The sequence below is a fragment of the Pteropus medius genome, unplaced genomic scaffold (assembly GCF_902729225.1).
Source record: "Pteropus medius unplaced genomic scaffold, Ma_sr-lr_union100, whole genome shotgun sequence".
Lineage (NCBI taxonomy): Eukaryota > Metazoa > Chordata > Mammalia > Chiroptera > Pteropodidae > Pteropus > Pteropus medius.
Genome location: NW_024344374.1, coordinates 4,672,061 through 4,693,529, shown reverse-complemented (window position 1 = coordinate 4,693,529; position 21,469 = coordinate 4,672,061). Strand labels below are relative to the sequence as shown.

General features: G+C 44.2%; 1 protein-coding gene across 5 annotated transcripts in view; it reads right to left on the bottom strand.

Moving 5' to 3' along the window:
* Positions 1 to 20,558, bottom strand: part of PALM2AKAP2 (PALM2 and AKAP2 fusion) — a 301,504-nt gene extending 280,946 nt beyond the window's left edge. For 3 of the 5 annotated variants that reach the window (XM_039870673.1, XM_039870671.1, XM_039870674.1), the window contains exon 1: positions 20,291 to 20,551. In XM_039870673.1, the coding sequence (XP_039726607.1) occupies positions 20,291 to 20,335 (45 nt within the window). In that variant the 5' untranslated portion in view covers positions 20,336 to 20,551. Of the gene's footprint in view, positions 1 to 20,290 lie in introns of all 5 variants that reach the window. The other 2 variants (XM_039870672.1, XM_039870670.1) reach the window with 2 other exon arrangements.
* Between the last annotated feature and the right edge of the window lie 911 nt (positions 20,559 to 21,469).

Below are 21,469 nucleotides of genomic sequence, written 5' to 3'. Positions count from 1 at the left end.
CATCTCCTCTCCCCACCGTGTCTACCACAGGAGGGTGAGCGTGTTGATGCTAGCTTGCTCTTATGCCTCTGCATCCTTCCCATGCTGCTAATAGACACACCGCAGTTCCCTCAGCTCCCGCATCGAGTTGTTGAGCTGATGAGAGGACTGGGTGGGGTGTGTCTCGTTGCAGGGCTTTGTGAAGCTGTCCAGGTCTCTAATCCTTGCTTGGCAAATCATCAGCATTTCAAGAGGTGAGTTCAAATCATGTCCAAGGGAGTCCTCTTTCTAGCTTAGACCCAACTGATTTTGAGGGCTTCAGAGCTTATAACACACACACCCCTAGAAATAAGGCTCAACAAGATACCAGCATGGAGGGGCCTGCTGCTTGCCAGGAGGTACCCAATCTGGGCAACAGCAGTTTGATTCCGGCTCTGTCCTGACCTCTGGCCTCAGCTCTGATAATCAGATTTCAGAGTGAGTCTTGACCTACTCTTACCCATCCATTCCCGGAGCCGGGAGCCCTGACCCCAAAGCCCAGGCCTCTGGCTGAGGTCTTGCACCCCGCTGACAGGCCTCCAAAGTGCTAATGTGAACTTGCTTTTTTCCTTTTACAGTAAAGCAAAAGGTCTATTTTTACTGAATGTTCTCTGTGTTGGCGATCCATACATGCTACCTTCCATCCATTTCAACGATTCAATCCCGTTTCACCTCAATTATCTAGAATCTTAAAGAAATCATGGCAGCCTCCACGTTTCTAAGCAACACGTTTCTATTACTATGTCATGATGTTCTGGTTTTAAATCTTGACCATGGACTCCTCCTACGCTGATTGCTATTTCGTCCCGTTGCATGGCTGGGCCCTCGGTTCTCCCTTTGCCACCACCCTGGACTTTCCCTTCCCCTTTCTCTTGTCTGAGCTTGCTTTGAAGGAGTTCCTCTCTTCCATTGGGACCTCCAGCCCCAGCTGGTGTTATACTTTTAGGACAATGGGCTTGCCTTCTAAGCTAACTTTTCACGGCGATTGAGGTGGAGCATGTTCCCCCAGAGTCTACCCCGTTATCTTGCTTTCTTAGCCTGCCCGCCACATACCTCTACCCCACCTCACCGGCCTGCTATCATTAAGCAGACGAGGCTACTTGAAAGCTTTCTTGCTATCAATGGCCTGTGTACTTAAGATTCACTTCTCTCATCTCTCACTCATCACCACGGACACCGACACATAAGCCAACTGTCCGTTTCAAAGCTTTGGGTCCTAAAATGTCATTCTCCCCTCCAAGGCAGGAAGAATCCCCATTAAAGAATACAGAATCTCTACTGACTGCAAAAAGGAAATTGTATTGAATGCTCTATTTCTTACAAGTGTTTAGGAAATAAAAGATTATAAATAGATCAGTAGACATCAACATCAACAACAAATTCTCCAGACTTAAAGGTTCCATTTTGAGCAAATATAAAGATAAAACTGAGATGACAGATAGGCTTTACCTCAAGTGCTAATGCTGCTCAGTTGGTCACAGTAGCTACCATGGGCACTGTGTTAAGAAGGATCCGAGGCCAGATCTAAACTGTGCAGGAAATAATTCCATGATCAATTAGTAACACACGGGACCAAAGAGTGGCAGGCAGCACAGGAGCCACTTATTTGCCAAACCTGGGGTAGTCATTTGCATGGGCTTTAGAGCCAGATCTGAGTTTGAATCTGGACTCAGCTACCTGGCCCTAGGATAGTGTTTAACCTCTTTAAGTTATCATGTCTTTGCCCATTACAACAGTAAAGATGTTCCTGTTACACTTTTGCAAAGCACTTACCATAATGCATAGTACGTATGAAACACCCAATAAACAAGCACTCTTATATTAGTTCTTTAGCTTTTAAGTCAGTTCTCAAATGTAAATGCCTTGAAATATGCTCGTCTGACTCAAAGGTTTGTTTACGTTGATTCCCAACCTCTTTTCAAATCAATAAACCTTGGGCTGGTGTGTAGGAGGCACTGAGTAACATTCGGTTGATGATAAATACAGCATTTCTGCCCAGCAATCTCTTCACCAATAGCACACTCTGCACTGGCAGGCAATGGGGACTCTGAGTGGTTCCAGACTGAATTCTCGGCTTTCCCTAAAAATAGGCTCACAGACTGAGTCACCCCTTTATTCCCAGGCTCCTCTGGAAGTTGAACAGAATGTCACAATATCCAGAAATAGCCTCCACATTCCAACCCCAAACTGGCTTCCATCGGCTCCAAGGCTTTCAGTCGAAGTTGGTTAAGACGCTTCTTCTGGGTTTTAGTATGGAGAGAATAATTTTAGTGATGTTAAAGCTAAAGGTGACCACTATATGGAAGAAGCAGAGAGGCCACCTAAGAACAGACCAGCACTGGCAGTGATGGGGCCCTAAGCCGGCACCTGGGGACCTGGAGCAGCTCCGGCCTCATCTTGCTGTCAGAGCAGTTTCTGATAAACCACCGGTCTTCAGGGGCTCCCACCACCCACCGGACTAAGTCTTGGCCCCCTACCTGATACACCTGGCCTTCCATGACCCAGCACCCCCTACCTTCCTAGCCTTGTTTCTCAGGGTGCTTCAGTGATACTCAACTCCTTGTGGTTTCCTGACACTGCTCAGCTCCTTTACAAGCCTGTGCCTTTCTCCACGCTGCTCCCTTGGCCTAAAATTTCAAACAAAGAATACTCTCACTCTGGCCATGCTCTTCAGGCTTAGGCTACTTTTTGCCCCCTCAGGGAGGGAGGGACTCAGGAGCAGGGCAAGGGGCTCAGTGAGCCTTTGAGACTCAGGCTGCATGATCCACGCTGCGGGGACCATTTCTCGATGGATGACAGGGCAGGTATGTTGGAGGCAAAGAAAGAGAATAAGCATAGAGGCACAGATGACGTAGCCGGTTGTGAGCACAAACAAATTACGTAGCTGAGCTTCCGTTTTCTCTGAAATGAAATGCAGAAAAAAATACTCGTCCTGCTCACTGATGCCCCAAGAAGATGATAGAAGTGAAAGAATTCTGTAAACTCTAAATAGCCATGAACCCACCAAGAATGTTTTGTTCATTATTGGTGGTCAGTAGGGAGACAACACAGACAATCCTGATGTTGGCTAAGTGGACATCCTGAGCCCCTGCGATGTAGTTTGCAGCCTTTCTGCTGTTTTTAACTGGCTTTCAGCGGGAGGGCATGCTTAGCTTTCTTCAGCACACCTTAGTGTGAAATGCTCTTCTGGGCCTTTCCAGATAAAAGGCTTTGACAGGAGACAGAGGGCTATGGAAACTGAGGGTCATGGGTGCTAAAAGGAAGTCATGAGTGTGAAAAAAGGGCAGAGGTTTGAGGCATTAATGGCAAATGGCAACTACTTCTTACAGGTCCCTGGGCCATTTCCCTTGGATACAATTTTCACTGCCATAGCCGGAAGCAGAGTAGAGTGCAAATGGCTCTCACTGTGAGATGTAGGTGCCACCTGACAGAATGCAGGGACCTTGTGATAGGTTGAATTGTGTCCCTCCAAAAAAAGATATATGGAAGTCCCAATCTCTGGCACCTCTGAACGTGATGTTATTTGGAGACAGGGTCTTTACAGAGATCATCGAGTTAAAAGTATGTCATTAGGGTGTCTTGAACCCAATATGACTGGTGTCCTTATGAAAAGAGGGACTGTGGACACAGAGATACACACGTAGAAGACGGTAAGAAAAAAAACATGGGAAAAGGCGTCTATCTCCTAGCCAAGGAGAGGTCTAGGGGCAGATTCTTCCTGGCAGCCCTCAGGAAGAAACCACCGGCACCTTGATCTCTGCCTTCCGGCCTGCAGAACCGTGAGACAACAAATTGCTGTTGTTTAAGCCACCGAGTTTGTGGCACTGATATGACAGCCCCAGGGGAGAAAAGAACTGGGGAACCCACAATAATCCAAACTGGGTAGATCACTGATGTGCTCATTCGGTGAAAACCACAGGTACTAATCCCACACGCCACATGTTTGAGAAACTGGTGATCTTTGTGTCAGAGGGAACTAAATTAGAGATAGCACATCGTTGTTGTTTTTATTCTGAAATTCACATGTTGCAATAAGTAACCCCCAGGCTGCCTGGTTCGCATGCACGCCCCCTCCCTGGTAGTCCACAGCAAGGTATGCCATGGGGACAGTGATGGCTTCTGCAGAGTTGCTCACGGCAGGTTCATGTGGTGGGGTTATCGCTGGTCAAAGGCCCTGCCACCCCCATGGCTCACTGCTGCTTCTGAGCCCTCTCTCCGCCTCAGGGAAGACAATCTCACAATCTCACCCTGGAGATCTCCAGGAACCAGGCAAACCAGACTGAACGCTTGTGCTTTGGCTGGAAATACTGGATGCTCTCCATGCCGGGGGGAGGCATCAAGAGTGGACTGAACTCAAGCACAGTCCAAGCATCCAAACGGCAGCCTCAGAGAAAAAGGATGCAGTTGGCAAAGGACAGTTTCAACGCAACAAGCATTCAACGAGCATCTATGATGTGCCAACTTCTCTCTTCTTAAGCTCAGAAGAACCCCAAGATGGGGCTCAAAGCTACTCTTCCTTTGCTAAGTTGAGTGAGAACTTACATAGTAGCCAAAGGACACAGCCCAGATGGGAGAGTTCAGATGGAAAGGAATGTGGAAGAAGGAATCTGGAGAAATTTGCTAGGGGAGAGCCCCAAGGAGGAGGTAGTGGGGTAGCGTCAAGCGAGGGATGGGAAGGAGACTTTAAAGCAGGGGCATGGTTAAGAAAGAAATCAGGGAGTCCAGAGATAAGCCAGAATCCAGGGCGTCTAGTTAAAGGTGATTTTCACCAATCTCTAGCTGAAATTCAGCATCATTTTCAGTTATGAACGTAAGCACAAGCCTCAGGAATATCACTGCCACCCATGATTTGTCATAAGTAGAAATCGTGGGTATTTTCATGTCATTTTACTGAATAGTTATGGGTGATAACTTGAAATATCACTTACATTCATCAATAATTTGAAATTGGAGAATGTATCAGAACTGTCACTAAATTATACTTAATACAATAACAAAGTAGCGCATCTATTCTCCGTCACGATTTTCTAATATTTTGCTGACTGGATTTCAGCATAATCATTATCTTTTTAATCCTATGCATTTTATTTTGTGTAGATAAGCATTATTCTAAGTCCACAAGACTGCAAAGGGCTCCAAGATACAAAACAGGTTAAAGTCACTGCTTAAGGTTACTGAATAGGCTTTACACTATGCAAGGCATGACACTGTGATACCATGGAAGGCAGCGAATAGGCAATGATAGAAATGACACAGTCCTTGTCCTCTAGAAGCTTATAATCAGGTGGAACAGAGAGACAGGAAGTTGTCATCTTCGTCCCTCTTCTTTTGCTTCCTGCTGCTTAGTTTCATCGAACCAACTACGGCGTCTCCCCTAGCCCATACGGCAACTCTGCAGGATTTAGAAAAGACACCCCTTCCTCAAGACAACTTTCTGCAACCCGCCGGAAAATCGCCCTAACACATACAGGAAGCCACAGTGGCCCTGTGTGAATGGGGCAGTTACGACCCCAGGCAAAGGTCTGACTGTAATGCAGAGATATTAGGTAAGAAAGCTCCTTACACACACACAGCAGCTTCCTCATCGTCTGCACACAAAGGCAGCTTTAATCTATCATGGTATTCTTCCCCCAAAACCCAAAGGCAGCTTCAGAGATCTTCCCAAGTCAGTACTACGGATGGCCACTACCCATTAGTCAGAGTTGACACAAGAGATGAAAACCATTTGCCATCCCAGCCTTGAGGCTTTATCCTTTTTGAGAAACTTGTATTTTCATTGGAGATGTTAGAAAATAAAAAGCCTTCAAGGCTTAAAAGAAAGAATCCCTGAGGAATCCCTAAAGATGAAAGCCAGCACTTAAAACAACGAATCTCTAATGCTGAAAGTATGGGAAATACATGTGGTCAGGTCACCCTTATGTTCTATCATGTCAGTGGTTCTATTTTGTCCCCCGGGGAACATCTGGCAATGTCTGGAGACATTTTTCATTGTTATGAAGGGACATGGGGGATGCTATTGGCATCTACTAGGCAGAGACCAGGGATACTGCTAAACATCCTACAATGCACAGAACAGCCTCCCACAGCGAAGAATTACCTGGACCAACATGTCAATAGGGCCACGACTGAGAAACCCTACACTAAATGGTTGGCTTCTATTCTCCAAGCAGCTGCTAGAAGTAGCCTAGATAGAGAATTAAAGGCTCAGGTGTATGTAAGACCAGAAGGGCAAAAGCCATCCACCTGCAGAGTGAGCACCCATGAGTGTCCACGCTGCTGCTCACCCCAGCACATTCATGTGGCCGGCCCGAGTACTGTATTAATCATTTTTTAACCTGATTTCACAATTATGACTCTATCTCCCAAAACCTTGGGCAATTTGAAAATATTTACTAAGGCACCAAAGTCCTTTTGGAAATTTCTAGGTGACAGGAATTCAAATTGCAGCTGGCCCTTTTGAACAAGAAAGGGAAAGGGGCAGAAAGGAGACACTCAATGATTCAGAGGCCAGAGTGGACTCTACGACCATAGGTCATCAGCAGCTTTTACCTGATGGTCACTTCATTTTCATATGAAGGCATTGGCCCTATGGGTTCCATGAGGTTACTGACCCTCCGTGATGGGCTAATGAATGACAGACAGCTGGCCAGAAACCCTGCTTTGCTGGCTTCCTGCGCAGACTCAGGGAATGTGGTGGGTGTGTTCTCTGACTCCCGTTCTGACACTTGACCCTTAAAATCCCCCGGAGGGCAGGATGAGTGTTCTGGCAATTTCTGGATATAAGAAAAATGATCTGGAGAATTAGCAGCGTTTTTCCTCTACCCTCTTAGTCCCTGTCAATAGAAATAATGGTTTTAAATGTAATGACTTATTTTTAGATGAGCCAAATGGTTACCTCTAAGAGATTGGATTTTCTGGTTTTCAAAAGAAAACAACCTGTAGTTGGCTTATATAGCAAGGATGTAACAAGAAAATTCTACAGCAGCAAAACTCCCATGCAAACTCCTTTGTAAATATAAGCCTCTCATCGTGGCAGCCCCGAAAACAGTGAAAAAGATGTCTGAGATACTTTACTGTTCTGACTGCCAGCAACAAGACAACAGCTACTTCTTTAGCTAAAAGATTCCTAGAGCCTCAATGGCAAATAAAACCATAGAAGATATGCTATCTAGAGCAGAGGCTGGCGAAGTTTTTCTGTAAAGGGTCAGACAGTAAATACGTTAGGCTTTGTAGGCCATGTGATCTCTGTTGAAAATACTCTATTCATTTGTTGTCACATGAAATCATCCACAGATGACACATAAATGAATGGGAATGGCTGTGTTCCAATAAAACTTTATCTGTGGACACTGAAATCTGAATTTCATATAATTTTTACATCATAAAATATTCTTTAAATTTTTTTTCCAGCCATTTATAAATGTAACAACCATGCATTGCTCGCGGGCTATTGTTTGCCAGCCCTTCGTCTAGACAGCAAATTGGAGTTTCCATTTGTTCTTAATTCTGAAGCTGTTATATAAAATTGATTTTCCTTTTTGTCTCCTTGTGATTCTGAGATCACACTAGTAAAATTTAAAATTGATAAATGAAAAAAAAAAATAAAACGAGACAAATAAATCAACCATCATAGCACCCTCCACCAAAATATCCAGGCTGGTTATGATCTGGTTGTAACCGCTGTGTGACTTGTTTACGACATGCCACAAGGCCCCATCTTGCTCAGTGCAGTATGAGATATATGGCTTGCTGAAGGCTAGCATTCCAGTGATATTTTTAAACTCACCCAGTGTGAACAATCTTGTTTAGTCTTTGCAGTTTTATATTATTCCAAGGTTTGGCCAAGGGAAGGGGGTGGAGGGGAGCTGGGAAATGTACCAATTTCTGAAATCCAGTTATGCTCCTCCCTAAAATGCACATTAGGCCACTTCTTATTCTCCTGAAAGGATATGTCTAGTGGTCACATTTTTTGAAAACACATCAATATACCAAGGAGATTCTCCTATCCTTCCAATACATGCTCCATCTCCCTATGAACATGTTATGATTTAAAACTCATGAGTATTTTCACAATCACAATGGAAGAAGGAAGCACAGACATAGAAAAAGTGGGTTCTGAACACAATTGTGAATGCAGGATGTATGTTAAGGGGATGAGCTTGCCAGATAAAATACAGGACATCCAGTTAAATCTGAATTTCAGATAAACAACGAATGATTTTTTAATGTAAAAGTTTGTTCCATATAACAACTGGCATCCTACATTTTTAGTTGCTAAATGTGATAATCCTGATAGAGGACAGTGAACACAAGGAGCTAGGATAGAGCAAAAGGTATTTATTGGGGAAAAACAAGAATTTGTTATAGTTCTGGGAGGGGTACTCATTATGAAACAGTTACCCACCAAAGACTGGGAACCCCAGTTTTCTTTTCTGGCTAACCCTCCCATCCCTAACTGATCCTCAGAACCCTTAAAGTCGGGGTGCAAGGTGGGGCCCAGCAGAACTACTTACATTTTAGTGTGTGACAGCGTTTAGAAAACAGTGCTTCCTGGGGGCGTTCCTGGGGCTGATGGAACTGTTCTGCATCATGGTGGTTACACAACTCTACACGTGTTAAAATTCAGAGACGTGCGCATCAAAAGGTCACTTTTGCTCTATGCTAATCAATTTTTTTTAAAGAGTGCTTTCAGTTGTTCCTTCTTACAGAGAATTCACAAAGTTCATCCGTATGCTGCATAATAACTAATTTAAACAGCAGCACTGACGCTCACCCAAGACTATGGTTTTCTTAGTCTATGAGTCTCCATCCCCATAGCAAGGGCTCTCAATGGGCTTCTGGCAGGCTCATCCACCGATCTGCTCAACTTGCTTAAATGTATCTCAATCTCGTGTAGCTTCAAGCTACAACACTACCATTCCATCACCTCGGCATACTACTGGCTTTTCAATTAACTAAAAATATACTGGGAAAGGCAGAATTGGAAAACTGGTGGCTCAGGGTGGGGGCTGGGGTGGAGGGATGGGGAAGGGATCCTGCCCACACTGTGTTAAAATCTTGTTATGTTTGGTTTGGCCCACAAAGTGTTTAAATCGTTATGAACATTTAAACATCGACAGGCATCCTTCAAAAGCGAGATTTCCAGGTTCTTTTAAAAAAGGAGAAGATCTTGGGCTTGTATTCCCTCAAAGCACCAGTCAACTGGCATGGAATGCTGCCTGCCCTCTGAGGAGCCCACCTTCTCCTGGTCCCATAAGCTCAGCCACAGCACCGGCCTGATACCTGGGCATATATATATTAGGGTATTTTATGCTTAATATAAGGCGTTCGGCAGAGCATCTGGCACCCGGGAAGCTCTTGGAAACTGGGAGACCCTTCCCTCCTAATCTTACAAGAAGCTACAGGATAAAGTTCCCATCTTTTACTTGCTCTCTGAGCTCTGGCATGCCTTGTCTCCCTCTAGGGCAGAGGTCCCCCTCCTGTTCCTACACTGCTCAGCCATTCCGCTCCCAGCTGTTCCCTGTGGACCTTGGGTTAGAGCACATGGAAAGCTGAAATCATCCAGAGGCAGTAGCAGTGACATGTCAAGACAGAGAGATGACTATGGGAAGGGGAGAGGGAAGAGAGTAATTGAGCAATTGAAATTCTTTCACCTTTGCCTCTTCTGCTCTGTGTTGTCAGAGCCAGTGCTTTTTCTTCATTCTCCCCTATCAAATCCAATGCTGCCTGGAAATCTATCATTCTCACTCCAGTGTGAATAAGGAAGGGTGGGGTGGGAGCTGATCAGGCTCCTGGAGTCTTGTTTCTAGTAGCTGGTAGGATCAGAGGGTATATTCTACAGCCAGCCTGCAGAGTCCGCCCGGAATTCTGACCCATCTCCACTAGACTTACTCCACCTATTGTTAAATATCCTTCAGGTTTTGTCGAGAGTTTTATTTGATGAACAGCACTAAATATTGAACACATCTGCCCAGGTGTCACTGTTGACGATCAAGGCTGCCTGCATATCAGATGAAGGGCTCGTCACTATCCTACAGTGTGTGGTTGCTTGTCTGGAGTAGCAGTACTTCCTTTCACGGCCACACACGTTAGCCATGACCTTTCAGATCTTTTCATTTTTAATTAATCATTTTTTTTCAGCTTTATCAAGGTAGGATTGACAAGTAAATATTGTATATTTACAGTGTACAGTATGCTGTTTTGATGTACATATACATTATGAAATGATTACCACAATCAAACTAATTAACACACCCACCACCTTACACAATTGCCATTTCTTTGTATGTCATGAGAACACTTGAGAATTACTATCTTGGCAAATTTCAAGTGTATGATACATTATTATTAACTATAATCACCATGCTCTACGTTAGGTCTCCAGAATTTATTCATCTTATAACTGAAAGTTGTACCCTTTAACCAATCTCTCCTATTTTCCCCTACCTCCCAGCCTCTGGTAATGACCATTCCACTCTATGTTACTATCAGTTAAACTTTTTTTAGATTCCACATATAAGTGAGATCATACGGTATTTGTCTTCCTGCATCTGGCTTATTTCACTTAGCATAATGCCAACATCAAGGTAGATTCATGTTGTCACAAATGACAGAATTTCCTTTTTTAAGGCTGAATAATATTCCACTGTATGTGTATACCACATTTTCTTTATCTAGTCATCTGTCAGTGAACACTCAGGTTGTTTCACATCTTGGCCACTGTGAATAATGCTGCAATGAACACAGGAATATAGATATTGCTCCCAGATAGTGATTTTATTTCCTTTGGATATATACCCGGAAGGAGGATTGCTGGATCATATGGTAGTTCTATTTTTAATGTCTTGAGGAACCTCCATACTTTTTTTCCATCTTTCAGATCTTGTATATCTCACAGTCCCACTAGGGCAAGGACATTTTTGAACCACTTCACACCCCAATAGAAGCAGCAAATATTACCAGCCCAAGCTGACGAATCAGGCCATAGAAACTCAGATGAAGGGTTAATATCCAAAATACATAAGGAACTCATACAACTTAACACCAGAAAAGCAAACATTAAAAAAAGGACAGAGGATCTGAAGAGACGTTTCTCCAAAGAAGACATCGAGACATATGAAAAGATACTCAATATCACTAATCATCAAGGAAATGCAAATTAAATCTACAGTGAGATATCACCTCACACCTGTCAGAATGGCTAGCATCAATAAATCAACAAACAACAATTGTTGGTGAGGATATGGAGAAAAGGGAACCCTCGTGCACTGTTGGTGAGATTGTAAATTGATGCAGTTACTATGGAAAACTGTTTCAAAAAATTAAAACTAGAACTACCAAAAGACCCAACAATTCCACTTCTGGGTATTTAACCAAAGAAATCCAAAATATTACTTCGAAAAGATACATGTACCCCTATGTTCATTGCAGCATTATTTACAATAGCCAGGATATGGAAGCAATCTAAGTGTCCATCGATAGATTAATGGATAAAGAAGAGGTGGTACATATAAAAGTGGAATATTACTCAGCCATAAAAAAGAATGAAATCTTACCATTTGTGAAAACGTGATGAATCTAGAGGGTATTATGCTAAGTGATATAAGACAGACAGAGAAAGACAAATACCATGTGATCTCACTTATATGTGGAATCTAAAAATCAAAATAAATGAATAAACAAAACAGAAACAAATTCATAGATACAGAAAATAAATTGGTGGTCACCAGGTAGGAGGGGGGTTGGGAGGATCAGCAAAAAAAGGTGAAAGAGATTAAGATGTACAAATAGACAGTTATTAAAATAGTCTCAGAGATGTAAAGTACAGCAGAGGGAATGTAGTCAATAATACTGTAATAACTATGTATGGTGTCATATGGATGCTAGACTTATCAGGGTGATCACTGTGTAAGGTATATAAATATCTAATCACTGTTGTACAACTGAAACTAATATATATCAACTATAATTGGGAAAAAAAAATAAGTAAAGCAAGATAGAGCCAGAGCCATTAGTGTAGTTTCCCACTGTCTTAGAAGAAGGGAAAGATAAAAACTAAAGACTGAAAGGTTAATACCAAAACTGGAAGAAAACTTAATATTCCTTTAAATATTAGATTTTAGAATTTAAGGTTTAACTTCAAGGGATTGTAGCAGCTTCCATAGAAGAGCAATAAAAGAGAGGGGAAGGGGGGAACGACCAACTGGGAGGCTGGGGGAAGCCACTGGATTGACTCCAGATCTCTCAGCCAAGAGACATCTCTCCTTGACGCCAGTCTATCACATCACAGGTGAGGCATGGATGCTATCACAGGTGCCCAAATCTTGAAGCCCCAATGTGGTATTTATTTGCCTCAAAGTTGTTGGCATTATCGCTCAAAGTCCGAGAAAGAAGATCCCCTGCCTACCACCAAAGGGGTTAAATTTTCAAGCATGTTTTTGCTTAACGATAACATTTTTTTATAAACCTCAACGTTTTAAGTTTCAGTCCTGAATTTAAAAATAAAGTGAAAACTCAGATGACTGGTTATAATTTAGAGGGCAGCGGGGCAGGAATCCCACCCACCTAGAATAGTAAGTAAACCAGCATAATTCAGTAAAAAAAAGTAAGGGCAGGTTTTACAAATGCCCTGAAGACATTTGGTAGTGCAGGGACTGCCAAGAGCCTAGAAACCCACAGGGTAATGAAATAGGCTGCCTGCGGGGAAATGATGGGCAGGAAGATGTGCTCTGACGTCTGGCCCAGAGCCTTTCATCTACAGCTGGAGCTTTTAACTTGGGGGAGCATGTGGCTTTTCTTTCCCCTTCCATCTTACGCAAGGGAAAGGTACCAGATTCTCTATTCCTGTCTTCTAAGTTCATATGATGCTATAGAAGCACTGATACCAGAGTCGATATAAGCCCAAAGCATTTTAAGTATATGTTCAGGTATCACAGAAAGAAGCTATAGGCTTGTCTCTATCTGTCTCTGTGTGTGTATTTAATAATCTCCTTTTGAAGATTTTCAACATGAGACTATTGAAAAAGACTGACATAATAATAAACCAAGGACACATGTAGCATGTGCCACCCCACACAAACCTCCGCATCTGCTGGCACTTCCTGTCAGAAATAGGTCTCAGATGTGTGGGATTCACCCAACCCCAATGGCCCTCATGTGTGAAATTCCCTCTGTGAAGTACCCCATGCTACACAGCCATCGCCCACAGTCCATCCATGTTTTCTTAGACCTCATCCTGCAAAGTGCAGCCTCTGTCCTTGTGTTTTAAGACAGATAAGAGTCTGGGTGAGGCTGAATCCTACTGAAAATGAAGGGTTGGCTCAAACAATGGATGCTACAGATAAGGGTGAGGGAAGCCACTTATGGCATCTTTGCAAGAATAAACTCTTTTATATGCCAATGACAAGTCATGTTTGTGTACATGCAGACCTGCTGAGGAGAATCACTGACCATTATTAAGTAAACGAACCTCAGTTGCTGCTCATCCTGGCATCCTGCTACAGTTGCCCACGTGAGAAGCAGCTACATTGAAAATCAGTGACCACAAGCTGGAGCAGATGCCACCAGACTTGATTGTCCAATCTGCTAGGGGACTTCTCCATCTAGTATCATAATATGTATCATGCAGAGGGCCTCTCACTGCAGTGCTGGATACCTGCTCTACTACATGATATCTGCTCTACTTCCTGTGTCACTGAGATGCCCCCTAAGTCCTCCTCAAGTGAATTCGGCTGCCCATAGTTTTGATCAGCCAACCCCAAGCATGCCCTACAAACAGGTATCTTTAAGTGATCACCAGACAGTAATTTCACTTTATTTAAATGGATTAAAGCAAGTACTCAAGACAAAGACCTCCTTCCTCTTGATCAGCTGCTTGATGGGAGAGGAACACAACTCCATCACTTTAAAACTGAGCTTTGTTTAGACTTTCACTAATTAAGAATGAATTCTATCTTTTATTCTACGTCACCTCTTAATAATATACATACTTTACAAACCCCTGGGCACATCACAATGGGCATACGGCACTTATCAAGACCCAAGCCATAAGCTCCCTTTACCATTGGTTTCCTACCACTTCATCAGAGGTTCTCAACATGTATGCCCCCAGAATGGCAACTGCAGCTGGAAACAGCTCTCCTGGGAACTTGTTAGAAATGCAGATTTTCAAGCCCCACCCCAGACCAACTGACTCAAACACTCCAGGAGTGGGGCCCAGCCATCTGTTTTGAAGAGCCCTCCATGTGATCTTAATGCACTAAAGTTTGAGAATCACTCCATTTCTTGCAAAAAGTCTATGACCAATAGCAGTTGTTCCTATTACTGGAAGTCCTGAGCCCAGCTGTGTATTACTTGAGGCTGATAATAAACTGAAACCATCTCAAACACTCTGTATGACATATATGATAGGCTCAGATTTGCGTATCTTGTTCTTAAAGATTCTTCTATAATAACAGGAATTTCCCAATTCGAAGTACTGACTTTTTTTTTTTTTTCTGTTAATTTTGAGTCAGCAACACCTACCCAGATGGGAGTATTCTGAGTTGCAATAATGTTAGCAATCGAAAGGAGCTCATGTAGTCTCAAAAGATATAGCAAATGTGCACTGTTTCTCCAATGATTCAAACATTTGGACACCAAACTCACAAAGCCCTGGTGAAAATGCAATCTGATGCTGTAACATCATAAAAGATCTAGGCGTGCTGGGGGTACCACTTCACGGCATCTTTATGAAATCCAAATAAGTCAAGCATAAGGAAAGTACATTGTAAAGTTCAAGTTCTACTTACATCTGGAGGTCACAAAAGGTCAACCTGTTGACCAAAAGAAATTTTGTTGTGTCCACGAATTTTTAAAGAGTTTATAAACTTGTTGATAAATGGGAGATCTCACATTTTTAAAAAGCAGATTTCTGGCTTCTCTTGAAAATGAGTGGATATGACAACACAGGCCCCACGTTCTCATGTGGTATAAGTTAACTGTATCTAAACTGAGAAATAGCATCTGCTCTCCAGGTCCTTACAATTTCCCACTAGGTCTGTGTCACTCATTTATGCTATATGCTGGCCCCTGGAGGCTTTTGAGGTTGCAGCTCCTGCCCATTATAAACAATCTTTTTTATTGTTATTATTATTCTCATGTAGTTATCATATTCATCTGAGATTTCCCAGTTTGGCAAAAATGTTGAGGTGAATAGACTTCACCTTTCTCCCTTTGTGTCCATTTTCTGTGTAAAGATGCAGGAATTATGATTTGTTGATTCACTTATTATAAATAGAACACTTTTGCTGCATGTTTTCTGTATCCTCGTTCTGAGCATCGCCCCTGAAATTGCTCAAATAACCTTCATGGCAAGTCTATGAGGTGGGTAAAATCACTACCCCCATCCTACAGATGAGGAAACCAAGGACAGCAAGGTCATACAGGTACGAATAGAACTGTCAAAACTTGAGCCAAGGCTTCTGGACACCAGAACCCATTCTGATAACTTTCCAGACTGTGCGAGGCACTGCGACCACTGTCTCCGTGTGTCAATGCCCATTTGTTGTCTCAGTCAATGTCATACCATACGATGACCAAGTCTTACTGTCAAGTAAGTTGATAAACATCTCCAAAAGGGATCTGCGATGAAGGGTAGGTAATTCAAAGGATCAACAGCAGGGGTCCCAGAAGTATTGGGTAGCCACAAAGAAATGTAGAAGCACCTCTACTGAGCCCTGATTTTCCTCTAAATAATGACAAGTCATAACCCACAAGTCCCCGTGTTGGCTTTTTAATGATGACTGCTATATTTTTCAGGGCACTTGCCAGAGCAGCTGCTCTTTGTCCCAAGAGGTTAAAGCCTGAACTACTCAGAGGTACAAAAAGCGTCCAGAGAGGTATATGACCCTTGTGCAGGTTTGTGCAAGGCCAGTCTTGGCACGCCTAGACCCAGCAATGACTCCGAATGGGCCCAAGTGTCGCCTATCTGCTGGGTAGCCCTATAGATTCAGCCGGGGTGACCCATCCCTCAGCGTCAATGTCCTGAGCAAACCATTTTTTTAGGCCTTAAGTTGGAATTTTAGAAGCAGGCAACATCTGTGTCTGGAGATAATAAGACCTGCCCCAAACAGCTCAGAATTAAGGTAACATGTGCAGGTTTTTGTAAATTGTAAAGTGCTTACTAATGCAAAAGATCATTTTTACTATTCCGCAGAGTGGGTTCTTATTAAATGACAAAATTACCTAAAGACCAACTGTGGGTGGGATTGGCATTTCATATGTCAGTACATATAAACAGATTCATATTCGTTCCTGGTGCTGGCCTGAGGCCCTGTCTATAAGGCTCTGAGGCCTTTTGCTCAAGACCACCTCTGTAACATTTACTAATCTTCACAGATGCCCAGGGAAGGCTCTCTTCCTGTTGGATATGCAGACATGACAACATCTTCCCCCAGAGCTGATTTCTGTTGAGACGCAGTGGCTTCTTCCCCAGGGGAATGTTATTCATTCAGTTATAGCTTACATCAGGTGTTTCCATGCACCAAAACTCAGCTTGGAAGACTCTCAAAAGGATGTGGGCCTCCTGGTTTGTCTCGGACTTTCTCAGTGCTACTGAGTCAGTCCTTCATGGGCTCACATTGAGACTGCTAGAACCACATGCTCAGCATGGTCATGGGAAAAGTGTGAGATGCTGCCACTATCTTGGGGGGTCGATCAGGGTGACAGTCAATACAAGGGCTCCAGTTCCCTGCAGTGTGGGTTCAAATCCTGGCTTTGACACTATTAATGTTGGACTCTTCATCAATAAACCGTCGATAATATAGGAGTTCCTACCTCATCAGCTTGTTATTAGGATTGACAGAATGGGTGTAAAATGAACTTCAGTTTTATTACTGAGTTTGTGGCTTTATCTACTGACTTCTTCATGCTTTTTGGTTTTGCCTTTCTCATACTAACTATTCCAAATAAATAATAAACTAACAACAAACAAATACATGCTGCTGTTAATTAGGAAGATTACAATGCAATTTTTATATTTTATTTTACCTAATCTTCAGGACTTGCTCAAATGTCTCCTCTCTGGGGGAGAGTACACAACTCTTGGAGGTTGGTTTACATGCTCCACATGTGTGCCCATCTGTGCCAGTGCACTGGCACTGCACAGTAATTGTATATGTGCTTTTCTATTTCTTCCATTAGACTATTAATAACTTATGGTTAAAAAAAAAAGCATGTCACACAGCGCCTTGAATAATGTTCAATAAATGGCAGCTGTATTATTATTCCCTGGACTTATTAGTCACATTCATCCTGCTACAGAGGCATTTTGCTGTCCTCTAAAATTACACTTTTGGGAGTGTCCCTACAGATGAAAGGAGCACCTGAGAACAGAGATGGTGGTCAAAGATGGACTTGTGCTGATTTTGGTGGGAAACAGGATGAGATTCATCTTTGCCCATTGATTGGTCTCTGGTCTCAATTGGAAGATTGAATTAAAGTGCCATAGTTTCTACATATTTCATTCTCTTCGAGGGAAAAAGCCCACAGATGATCATATGACGAGTGTCCTGGATCATAAGACCCTTCGAAACTTAGGCATGCAAAAGGTAAAATTTTCCTCTGGTGGCTGAAACTTAGGGACACTGACTTTTTGGTGATGTCAGAACCTTGTCAGAGGCAGCATTCTGTAAATACGTGCTGAATGAATGGATGGATGAATCCTCAGGTGACATCTCTGCACCTGTGTCTGAAGCAGCTAGACGAAGTGACAATGGGCAGAGCCCTGGCCTTCAGTCAGAGATTTTAAAAAAGGCTATTTCCACTTCAGACATGTTGCTGCTAACCCCCACAGGGCAAGGCAGCAGTATAGACAGGAATCGGGGCTTTGCCTCAACAACATCCGATGCTAACTGTGTGCCAGGTACTTCGCCTACATCAGATCTAAACCTTGCAACCAGTCCATGAGAGAAAATTCATGAGCCCATTTTATAGATGAAGGAACTGAGACCTAGACTAAAGTGTGCTCAAGATCCTACTGACTGGAATCCCAGTCCATCTGCTCTTCTCCTCCTGGAGAGGAGCCCAAGTCGATGAAAATATGAGGACTTGTTCTTTTCCTCCCTAACATTTCTAGAGAGAATTCAGGATGCTAGGCTCTGAGGACAGGCATGTGAGCTCTTCAGGGACCCCCTGAAAACCCTAGGAAGGTGACAGCGAGAGGAGAATGTGTGCTAGGCCAAAGCCCAGCACAGAACTAATTACTGATGTCACAGTCCCCCCTCCCCCTCCCCGTCTCTTGATTGCCTGCCTTCCTTCTTCCTTCCTTCCTTCCTTCCTTCCTTCCTTCCTTCCTTCCTTCCTTCCTTCCCTTTCCTTTTCCTTTCCTTTGTCTCTCTCTCTCTCTCTCTCTCTATCTATCTATCTATCTATCTCACCTTGTCTCTCTCTCTTTTTCTCTCTCACACACCCACACCCACACATAGTGACATGTTCATGAGATTCATCAACGCTCTCCCTCGTACACAGGACACACTCAATTCCATAAGTGAATAAGCACAAGTATTTGAGTTTAATCTCACACCCTCAAGAGAAATCCAAAATGACTAGCTAGACCTGTCTTGGAAATCCACTTGGTTCTTGTTGGGATTATCCAGTCCCACTTGGAAAGGGGTGGCCCCAGTGTTAGCTGCTACTGGCTCCATGTTCAGAAAGCAAGTCCTTTCATGGGGCTCAGCTGTTCCTCAGGCATCCAGTAAAGCTGGTCATGCAAAGGCAGAAAATGTGACAACTGTTGGAAACCTTCAGCAGCAGCCTATGGGAGCAACTGAACATTCTTTGGAGCAGACACTTCACCGACAGTTAAAGCAGCCTATTATTCAGTTTATATAAAACACCCACCAGCTACATGGCACCAATAACTGAATATCTCCATTCTCATCAAGTTTAAGACACACTGGCCACTAACAGTAGAAGCCATAAACAACTTCATTATCCATCAAAATACACACGCACAGAGGGTAAAGGAAAGAAAAGAAAAAACAGCCTTCCTGAGTTCTGAGGACCAGAACTCAAAGACTGTTCGATAGGCAAACCACAGTATTTCAACACTGCCAACAAACTCTCTCTCTCGCTTCAGTGGTAGAATCTCCAAGACATTTAAGAAGAGTTTGATAAAGACGGTATCAGAGCCACAGAGACCACATCAAATACTTCTTTAAAAAAGAAGGGCCTGTATACATTTTTCCTAATCTGTCCAAAGGATTTTCAAAACACTTTCATGTGATTTGCTTCCAAAACATTGCACACTATTTCCCCAACAAATTTATATGTGTTTCCAGGGAACTCCTGGACAAAAAAAAAAAAGTCCTTAAGTAGAAAAATGTCTGGAGATTCCTGTATTCCAATATGTTAACAGACCTTCTCTTTTAATTATTATTATTTCATATAGCTGCAGTAATCACTCCCTCATCTGCAAAGGAAATATATAATCCAGCTGTGGTGGCTCCAGTAAAAATACCACATCTGGGGATCATTGGCACCACTGTGGTAAGATTGCTCAAATCTAGGCAGTCTCAGAGGGTTCTCTTTTTTACCAAGATGCACATGGGTACACTTTTCTGAAAGTGCATATAAACTTTGCCAAAACTGGTTGCTCCTTTGTATGCTGAAAACAGGTTTTCAGATTATCCACACCCATAAGAAAAGGCTCTCTTAGAATATTAGTCCCAGGACTCGGGTGTTATAAGAAGTCTCCAGACCCCTCCAGGGTGATGGCTTGTACCAGTGCCCTTGTCAATCTCAAATAGAACAGGGAAAATTCACGCTCCCAGCTGGTTTCAGGGAGGAGGTTCTACCGCGTGGCTGGCAGTTGGAGCTGACTGCTGGTTTTCCACTTAGAGAATCGGCTTCCGCAGAGAGGATGGCAGCCACGGTTCTGGTCACCGATCTCTGTTCTCCAGTGTATGAAGTCAGAGGTATTACTGAGCACTGGGTGATAATATTCCAAGAATCGTCCTCCATACGTCTGTTTAGTCTTTCCCCAAAGCCCAGTAGCAAGCATCTTATTTCTAAGCCAATTTTCCACATTCAAATCCCCAGCCCAAAGCGCGCCCTGGGGGTTTCAATCTACAGACCTATAAAAGAAAAAGCAGCATAGCTGAGCCTTGACAGACTTTTATCCCCAAAACATATGCCCCGCGGCTACTGTGCTGGAATGTCGACGGCAGAAACACTTCGGGTCCCTTTCCATTCCAGACAATAGAGCAAGAAAATAAAATGAAAGTGGACTTACTGCTATGGCTTGCAGCCTTTCCTTGTGCAATTCCGCCTCTGCCATCCTGGAGAAGGGCACACAGGGAGGGGAAAGAAGAAAGAAAAACAAACACACGCTGTAGTCACCCACGGAAATTGATGGGCACCCCGGGGGGCTCTGCTAGAATCCCTGGGAGAGCCGAGAGGAGGTCAGGATCCGCTCCGGGGGTGGCGGGCAGAGCTGCGCGCGCGGCTGGCTCGCCCGGCTGGCTGGCCCGGGCTCAGCCTCTGGCCCCCGCCCGCCCGGCCGCCTGGCTGCGCCCCAGCGCCGCCGCTAACTGCATCTCCCCGCCGCCGCCAGCCGCGCCAGTCAGGAACGTGGGCCGCCGGCAGCCGCTGGGAGGGCGCGCTGGCCTCGTGCTCGTTCTCCGCCCTGACGTCTCCGCGCCTCGCTCCGCCCCTGGGGTGTGCGGGACCCGCGGATGCGGGCCCCGGAGGCTCTAGGCGGGCAAGAGCCTGCCGGGCTGTTGTCGGGAGGGTGCGGGGGTTCCTCAAGGTGCGGACAGGCAGCGTGCGTTCGGGTGGGCACCTGGGGCGCGGGCGCACGGCTGGAGCGCCGGGGTGGACGCGCGCTCTCTGGGACCCAAGAAAAATGAGGTGGCGCCTCGGCGGAGCTAATGTCAGCCAAGGGGGCTCTGGCAGAAAGAGGGGAGCCCTGAGCACGTGCCGTTATGTGCCGGCTGGCTGCCTTCTAGCTCATTCCTAGTGCTTGGGCTCCACGTGGGGGCATTTCCAATAGGGAAGGGCTGCCTTGCCCACATGCCTTAGATGGCCGGGTCCTCAAACATCAAGGCTGCCAGACAAGGTATAGCTCAAAACAGGTCACCCCTCTGTGAGGCCAAATGTGGCTTAGAAAGACAGCAGAGTTTGTAGTCCTGGGTGCTTGGCTAAGCTGGGTTTGACAACTTATTAGCCGTGAAACCTTGGGCAACTCACTTAACCACTCTGAACCTCAGTTTCTTCATCTGAAAAGTGGTGGATCACAATGGCTACCCTCACATAGCTGTAGTCAATAATGAATGAGATAAAGTATATAAAGGTGCTTTGTAAAGGGCAATCTGTTCTGTCATTATCCTGTGATGTTCTGGGCTGAAATTCTTTGAGGGTCTTTACTTCAATGCAGTCTCTAAAAGGGAAAATAGGATCTGTTCACTAAAAT